This window comes from Akebia trifoliata, chromosome 1 (genome assembly GCF_017979445.1).
Source record: "Akebia trifoliata isolate Shusen 1 chromosome 1, ASM1797944v1, whole genome shotgun sequence".
NCBI classification, from domain to species: Eukaryota; Viridiplantae; Streptophyta; class Magnoliopsida; order Ranunculales; family Lardizabalaceae; genus Akebia; species Akebia trifoliata.
This window is the reverse complement of record NC_141375.1, coordinates 25,611,831-25,621,314: the sequence shown is the minus strand read 5'-3', so window position 1 is coordinate 25,621,314 and position 9,484 is coordinate 25,611,831. Positions and strand designations below refer to the sequence as shown.

Genomic DNA, 9,484 nt, shown 5'->3' with positions numbered 1-9,484 from the left:
CTGGAATAAAAGAAGGGAAAAATATGAAAACGTCAAATTCATATTAATTGTCTTGAAATTTAAAGAGATTAGACAAAATCAAAGTAGTTATTTATATAATTATATTAAACTTGATTTATGTCTTTCTAGAGTAAAATCATACATAAGAACTGATTTTTATAGTTTTTGACGATTGATTCTCATGGACCAATTAGACACGATGACTGATCTTTCTCACAAACCCCCAACAATTTGCCTCCACAGGATAGATATGTTCACTCTCTTGCAAAACAAAAATGAAAAATAGAGCTCATATGAAAACTCAAAAGTCAAAATAGAGTTGTAGATTCTTTATCTCCTCCTCGTCCATTGAAAAAGAGATAAAGAGATTGATTATGAAAATTTACTTCTGAAGGGATGTAGCACAAAAGGAGATATCCTTGTGAGTTGAAAATGGAGAGAGAAGGGGCAGGAAGCGATTGACGAAGGGATGTGCAGTTGCCAAGATAAAGCTACTTGAATGAAGTTGATGTGGTATTGGTTGATCTAGCCTCAGAAAACAATAAACAAAAATTGAGCATTTTATTCTCTTTTTATATGTCCCAAAATTTAGGATATAAAATACATTTATTTTGAAAATTAAAAATGTATTTTTCAATAACATATGAAAATTTTAAGTTTTTAATTGGATGCCATCTAATTAAAATATGATGAGAAGAGATCCATTTTTATAAATTAGATAGTAAATGTATTTTTTTTTTTTTGGTCATAAAAGGATAAATTTAAATTTTCTATTGATACAAATTTATCTAATATTCTTATCAACTCAATTGCATGAGAGCTCACACATGGGAAAGAACTGCTTCCAGAGGAATTGAATCACTTGAGAAAAAGGAACTCTTGAAGAAAGTAATTTAGAAAGTATTGATACCATGTAAGAAGCATAAACAATTCTTAGAAAAAATAAAATAGGACAATAAGGATTTCCAACAAAATAAAGTGGAAAATCTATTAAATCCATAAGGAACAATTTGAGGGGCCTAATGAAATAGATTGTCACTAAAAGTATTATGAATAATTTTGTAAGTACTCACCATGATTTCCATGAGAATTGAACTTAAATTTGTAAAGTCTCAAACTTTAACAAGAAAAGAAAACAAAGATTTAAGATAATTAAAACAAATAATTAAGGTTAAAATACAAACTTCAAGAATACAAATAGTTAACAAATATCTTAAACTATTGAATTCATAGACATGGAAGAAAAATCAAGAGTTCTCTACAAGAGGTTGGAGACTATGGAATTTAGAGAGAGAGAGAGAGAGAGAGAGAGAGAGAGAGAGACTTTGTGACGAAAATCAAAGGTTTTCTTCTACAAGATATTGAAGAGGATGGATGAGAAAGACATTTTTGGGTAAAAAATTGAAGAGAATTCTACAATCGAGAGGTACATATTGGCTAGCGACACCTCGTTGCCTGTAATAGGTTATAAATTACTATGCGTGTTCTTCTCAGGATCATGATATCAAATTTCCACACCCATACTTCACCAAATATACTTATTTGAGGTACTAGGGCATATCTACAAGAATGAATCCTACTTTCAATGAGAGTGGGGACACCCTATCACATTAAAATAATAATAAATTGTCATCAAGTTTATGGGTTGTTTGAAACTTTGACTTAATGTGAACACTTGGCTGTTTGTTTGTGGTGAATTGCTATAGTATTATGGTTTTCATGTTTAGTTTGAATATGCTACTTCACTACTCACTATATTTTTTTGCTCTTTCATTTTTAATAACATTTTTGGTACCATAGTTGATATATTATTTTTTCCTTGAGTTTTGTATATTATTTGTATTCTTCTAATACTGTAAATTTGAAAGAATAATCAGGAATATCATGCAATTCACTATATTGATATAAGATTTCACATAAACTAAACTAACTAGTCTAAATCACCTCGAAAAGCAAATAATTGTTGGGATTAATGTACCTCCCCCAACCTAACTTGAAAGAAAAATTATGGTGTGGAGCGTGGACAAAGAGTGTTCAACAAACGATTGAGATGAATAAATATTCCGTAGGGATTCCCCAAGAAAATTGATCTATAGGAAACCTGTATTTCTCTTTCAAGTCACAAAATCATCATCCTAACCCAGAATCTAATATATAAGACGTGTGTTAAGAAGATGCTGAACCATAATGAATTTTTCTTGCACTGGAAGATCTACCTATCATAACATATATTTCAAATATGATCTCATTTTGGCATCAATTATGAACCTGAATTAAATCGTCCAATAATTCACTCAGTCGAACTAAACTACCTAAATAAATTCGTTTATCTTGTAAAAATCAACTTAGAAAAATTAAAATTTATTATGAACCCTAAAAAAAATAAAAATCATCCCACAAAATCCAGTTGTCCATTTATTTAATCTTCAAAATTTCACATACAATCTCTACAAATAATACTAATTTAAACCGAATATAACATCCATAACTCACAAAATCAATTGAGGATGAGATAGTAGTTTACAGAGTTGCAAAGGTTGACACCGAGTTGTTGATTAATAAAGGAGAAACTAAAATAGACTTTTTGAAGCATTGTATAACAAAAAGCCTAATGAGGCCCTAGTGGATATACTTCTCCGCATTACCTTGCTGCAATCTTCAGTTTCAAAAGTGGGTATGAAATCATCTAGGTGTTTCAGAATCGTTTCTGAACTTCTCATTTTTTCAAACTATTTTTTCTTGGAACAAAAAACAAATTCATAATCTTACTAAGAATATATTTCTAGTCTCTAACAAAGACATTGAAAGATTTGCAAAGAAAACAGATCACCAATCCAATCGATGGATTTGCAATTAATAGGAGCTCAAGAGATTAATAATTGATGAAGATACAAAAATATTGTATAGGGTTTGCGACAAAGGTGAAGAGGTAAAAGAAGATGAGACACAGATTTGGGATATGCGTGGGACATAAAAAGGAATTTGTTAGAAAAAATGGGTATTTTCATCAAATTAAAAAATCGTACGATCAATTCTCTCTTTTTATATAGGTATAGGTATAGATAATAGATAAAAGATATACTAATAACATTTTATATATATATATATATATGTGTGTGTGTGTGTGGTGTGTGTGTGTGTGTGTGTGTGTGTGTAATTCATAAATGCTAAGAACATTTATTATGTAAAAGATAAAACTACCATCATCTTAATCACTAAAAGATAAAATGGGCAGAGATATTATTAGAAAGAGAGAATATTAGCATTCCTCTTTTTTCTTTTTTTTTTTGGGTAAATTACACTTTGCTTCCTGTAGTTTAGCATATTTCCATGTTGACCCACTAATATTTTGACAATTACATTTACCTCCATCTTACATTTGGTGTTAAAATAAAAAATAAAATAAAATTTTAAAAATCAACAAGATTAAAGTAGACCCAGACCAACTATATCTTGAGGAAGAGAACATCTCTCGAATCTTATTTTATTTTTTATATAAAAGAATTAAATTTTAAAACTACAAAAATGTCTCACAAAGATATTCTTATTTATAAAAAAATATCATTTAAAAAGATAAAAATGTCCTTTAAAAAAGTTAAAATAATTTTTAACCATTTGATTGACGGCAAGTAGAACAAAAAGTGCAATTATCAAAACGTTAGGGGTAGACAGAATTATGCCAAATCACAGGAGTTGAAAGTGTAATTTACCCTTTTTAACTAATTTATCTATGCCATGAATAATAAAGTTCTAAGTTGTTATTTATTTCCCAATATATTTATCATACACAAAGCATTTACAGAAATAAACGAAATTTTCCCATTTAAAAAAAAAGAGAGTTTTTATTAACACACCAATTGTTACTTATAACACATCGAATTATATGTACAAAATTATTTAAATTTAATAGGATTTATGTGTCGCAATTCGATAGTTTTAGCCATATGGGACCAATTTCAATAGTTCATGCGGTAAAGTAACCAAAGGCTGGTAGCCGCAATCAAACAGTAGACATTAAAACAAACGTCTTATTATGGTAACAAGTCTGCATGTGATGCCAATCTCTAGTCTCTTTCTCGAACCTTCCACACCCTTCACTCGCACTTCCAGATAAATCTCTTTTCTCTCTCTCCCCTTTCCTTCAAATCTTAAAATCTATCTAAATTATATAAACTAAAAAATCAAATCAACAACACGTCACTACCAGAATCACCAAAATCCCGAAAAAGAAGAATAAAAAAATCAGAACAAAGTTTGTTTTATTGGTTTTTTAAACAAAAGGAAAGATTTGAAGAGAAGAAGAGAAGAAGAAGAGATGGGTGTGGATTACTACAAGATCTTACAGGTTGATAAGAACGCCAAAGATGAAGACCTCAAGAAAGCTTATAGAAAGCTTGCTATGAAGTGGCATCCTGACAAGAATCCCAATAACAAGAAAGAAGCTGAAGCTAAGTTTAAACAGATCTCTGAAGCTTATGAGGTTAGTAATAAATCTTTCTCGATCTATCTATCTGTCTCAATATATTTGCAATTTTAAGACTACTTATCATTCATTGTTCCGATTTCTGATCGTAGTTTAAGTTTTTGGGGATCTTTTATTTTCTCTCTGTTTTGTTTTTTGTTTTTTTGTTTTTAAACTCTACCCATCATAAAAAATTCATTGTTTTTCTTTGCATGCAGGCCTTTTAAGATCACCCATCATCCCAAAATCTCATCTTTCGATCTGGGATTTTTTATTTTCCTATATTGATACCTTTTTAACATTACCCATCATAAAAAAATCTCATATTTCTTACTATCTGGATTTTTAAGACAACCCATAATCCCAAAACCCAGTTTACCTTGTTGGGTTACTTGATTTTTCTCTCTGTAAATTCTCAATTAAGAAACCCCAATTTCCAAAAATCTCTTCTAATTATGCAGGGTTTTTGAAGATCACCCATCATGCCAAAATCTCATCTTTCAATCTGGAATATATATTTTTTTTGGAAGATCAATCTGGGATTTTTTATTTTCTTCTATTGATGCCCCCCCTTTTTTTTTTTTTAACAACTCTACCCATCATTCATAAATCCATAGTCACCAGGTTTCGAGAATAAGTCGGCAAGGGAATCGAGCTAGGTTAGGGTTATGTAATCGTTCATATTAAATCACCAAGTGCCATATTAAAGTAGAATGATAAATCAAGAATTCCCATGTTGATATCATTTATGCATCCATCCACAACAAGTAACCACAGATTTACAACATATTCAAGGTTTATCCTGTTCAAAATATAAAAAGACCACAATCATGTGTCCAAATTAGGATTCATTAACGCATCAAAAACATCAAATCAATGTCATTCTCATTTGCATCCTCATTATTGTATGTATTATTTGTGATTTAATAGCCAAAGTCATAAAAGTCACGTATTATTAAAAAAGTCGTGATTAAATCAGCGAAAGAAAAAATCACCATTTAATCCCGCCTTCTTCAATAAGTCGGAGACTTTGGTGACTATGCAAAAATCTCATAGTTCTATCTAGATTTTTAAGACTACCCATCCTCCCAAAACTCCTTTTCTCTTGTTGTGTTTTTTTTATTTTTCTCTCCGTATATTCCAAATTAAGAAAAAGGCCCAATTTCCAAAATTTCTTCTAATTATAGGGACTCATTTGAGTTCTGATTGTTTATTTTTTTAGGTTCTTAGTGATCCACAAAAGAAAGCAATCTATGATCAGTATGGTGAAGAGGGGCTTAAAGGCCAAATGCCTCCACCTGGTGCTGGAGGTCCTGGTGGGCCTTCCTTCTATCCTAGTGGGGATGGGCCAACAGTATTCACATTTAATCCTAGAAATGCTGACGATATTTTCTCCGAGTTTTTTGGGTTCTCGAGGCCATTTGGAGGGATGGGTGGCGGCGGTGGAGGCATGAGGGGTGGTTCAAGATTTGGTGGAATGTTTGGGGATGAATTCTTTGGGTCATTTGGAGAGGGGTCTGTGCATCGGGCTCCTTCTAAGTCGCCTGCCATAGAAAAAGAGTTGCTTTGTACACTTGAGGAGCTTTATAAGGGGACTACTAAGAAGATGAAGATCTCCCGAGAGATCCTTGATGCGAGCGGGTGAGTGTTGTACTGATGCATTTTGATTGTTTTTTACATTTATTTGTATGTCAGTTTGATTGTTTTGGTGGATCTGACCAATTGGTTTTCTTTTTTGGCTGGCTTGATCAAATTAAATAATGAGATTGTTTCTTTGATCAATTAAGATCTGAGGTTTGCATGTTTGATTCATTGATGGGTTTTTATAATTCAATCGAATTGAGTAATGGTTGTGCTTCATTGTTCAAATTAAGAAGTTACTAGTTCTGCTTGTTTGATTGAAGTCTGCTTTGGCCAAATTGAGAAATAGGTGTTTTGCTTAATCAAGTGTTTTATTGTTTGTAAATTATGGAAGTGGACTTTGTGAGCTCTAACACTTAGATCTAGAGATATGTATGATGAAAAAACAATCAAGAAAATACAAAATTTATGTGATTCGGCTATGCCCAAGACAGTCACTATTTTGAAAATGATTACAGCCCTAAATGGCATAGCTGTAGGTTTTCCAATTTGAAACCCACTCTCCCAAAATGCAAAAGGCTATATCCCCTACATCAAATACCCCTATTAGAGCTGGCAAGGGAATTCTGATGGTGCCCAGCTGGAATTAAATCTCTACTTTTATAATATGAGAGGAGAGGGGTGAGCATTGTTGAACAAATCCACATTAAAAAATTATTTTAAAGTGGATAGATCCATTAATGCATTGGAAGCAATCTATCTATAATAATATAAAGTAATATAGCACTCTCATATTTAAAATTCTCTTGGAAAGTAACAAAATGTGTAATGGCAAGAACACACTGTTTTGAGGAGTCTACCGTATCCCTTGTAAAAAGTCTACTAAGATTTTCTTGTGATGGAGTGTTCAATTGTGTATCCTTGAAACAGTTATACACTATCAATTATGGGGAATTGATAAATTTGTGCTACCGTTTTATTTAATGATTCCAAAGTTTTTTTTTTCCCCCATATGAGGAATTGGACAATTTTGTCGCCAAGTTTACATAGTCTTCATGTGCCTTTATCCCCTTCCATGGTTACAATTAATTATTTGTCGATATTGTTTCATCTAGCGTAGAGTTTTTTTCCTCCTGTTCCCTCCCTTGTAATTCTATGATCATTATATGCAACCATGTGTGCTCCACTTGTTTTGTAATGGGTAATTTTGTCTATTTCTCCACGAATTAGCCTTCTTTTGTTGATTTTTATGTAATTGTGTTCCGTTACTTACATGTTTGGTTGTGGGTTCAGGAGAACGATGAAAGTCGAGGAGATTCTTACTATTGATATAAAGCCTGGTTGGAAGAAGGGAACAAAGATTACGTTCCCGGAGAAAGGAAACGAGCAACCAAATTTCATTCCAGCAGACTTGGTCTTCATCATTGATGAGAAGCCACACAAAGTATTTACTAGGGATGGAAATGACTTGATTATCACACAGAAGATATCTCTGGTTGAAGCCCTCACAGGCTGCACTGTCCGTCTCACTACCATCGATGGCAGGACTCTCACCAACACCATAACTAATGTGATTGATCCGAATTACGAGGAAGTTGTCCCGAGGGAAGGGATGCCAATTCCCAAAGACCCGTCAAGGAGGGGTAATTTGAGAATCAAGTTTGACATCAAGTTCCCTACTAGGCTCACTGCAGAACAGAAGGCTGGAGTGAAGAGACTATTGGCTCCTTGATTTTAAATTCTAGGACAACACCATGCGAAGAGAACTCTCTGTGAATATTTCTCGGATGGATGGCTATGATCTTATGTAAGTGAATGCGAGGTTTGGTTCAATACATTCGTAATTTAGCATAATAAACTTGTTTAGATATTGGCCAACTAATTTTAATTTTTTAATTTTTTAATTTTTTGCATTTGATGAGAAATGAAACAAATATGGATGGTTGTCAAAATCATTTATCTGCAAATGGGTTGCATAGTTAATTAGTTTCCATTGTTCTAGTTTTAAACCATTTTGCTATCCAAACAATGTTAGGAAGGGGAACAATATATTTCTGCTTTTGTTGCAGAGGATTTACATTGTGTCATGTGAAACAATGAATGTGACCACTTCGCTGTTGATTCCATAACACTCTAAAACATGCATTTGATCTCCTTGTTAACTCAGTTCAATTCTTATGATTGATTAGAACCCAAAATCAATCCATTTATCATCGTAGAGTCTAATTAGTAGTCTTTAACTGTTCCTTTTTAAGGCAACGGTTTTGCTTTAAGGTCATTTTAGCATGTGCTTTCCTTATCATAATCGTAAAACACTTCCTATGTCAGTCTGCTTCAGTATGCCTCATTCCATTAAAACAGATGTCCATGTACATTATATAGTCCACGTTGAGTGAACTCAAGTAGTTCCCCATTAGCAGAAGTGGTGTTATGGGGTTTCTAATTGGACGATGAGATTCAAGTAGTGTCTTTGCGGGTGGTCATGCTCGTCAACTCTTCTCAGCACAGACTTGGTGGGTATCCCTTCTTCGTGACCAAGTCTCGGCTGGTTGCATGTGTGAGTAATTGCGTCTTTTGTGGTGGAGGATGTGGTTTTCTTAATTTCATTGTTTGGGTAACTGATTACCTCAATTTCACGTGTTCTTCTTCGACGCCCCCAATCAGGGCAAATATGCTATTTTGGGTTTTGGGAGTTAGATTTTGGATTTGGAAATTTACAATTATATAATTTAGGGTTGTAATCATTCTCAATATGATTGAAATTACTACAAATGTTATTAGGATCCCATCCCTAGATCTAGCAATCTGTGCTCATATCCTCTCTTTTTTTGGCCATATGGATAGACCATTACACTGTTGGCTAATACTTATGTCATGTTCACTCATCAAATTATTATGAAGCAATAGATTGGATTTGCCAGATTCACGTGAATCACCTCTCCAGTATTAATTTTGGGTTAATGCCACTTTTAATAGGGGTTTCTTTCAAAATACCCCCTAACTTTTGGGTGGTTACTTGATAGTTCATATGGTAAACTTTTTTTCTTTTTTAATGCCCTCTCACATTGTCTCGGTTGTTGTGATTGATCATCAAGATCAAGATTTTATACCATCATTGAGATTGACCTGTTACAATTATCACATGTCATCATTCTCAAAGGCTGAGCATGAATCAATTTTAAGGATAAAACACCAATTTGGTAAGGATTTCACCCTCACTAAGAGTCATTAGGCTCACTGCATGGCATCCAAAAGCATGATCGGATGCTTGATGGTTGTGGAGTACAAATTTCTATAAATTTTGAAATTTTTTTTTCCAAGAATGTTATTTTTTACTGTTGGATTTTAATTTTAAAATTGAAGTTATGTGGAAGTTTAGTAGCCACCCATTTAACCTTGGATCAAGCTCAAAAGAAATTTTTTTTTTTTTTTTGGTTGGTA

General features: G+C 32.8%; 1 protein-coding gene across 1 annotated transcript; it reads left to right on the top strand.

The window, feature by feature from the left end:
• Positions 1–4,102: 4,102 nt before the first annotated feature.
• On the top strand, positions 4,103–7,947 carry LOC147411233 (uncharacterized). Its single transcript, XM_086446240.1, has 3 exons — positions 4,103–4,480; positions 5,685–6,103; positions 7,337–7,947. The coding sequence occupies exons 1-3, from the start codon at positions 4,316–4,318 to the stop codon at positions 7,773–7,775; spliced, it is 1,023 nt and encodes a 340-aa protein (XP_086302366.1). The 5' UTR covers positions 4,103–4,315; the 3' UTR covers positions 7,776–7,947.
• The last annotated feature ends 1,537 nt before the right edge of the window (positions 7,948–9,484 follow it).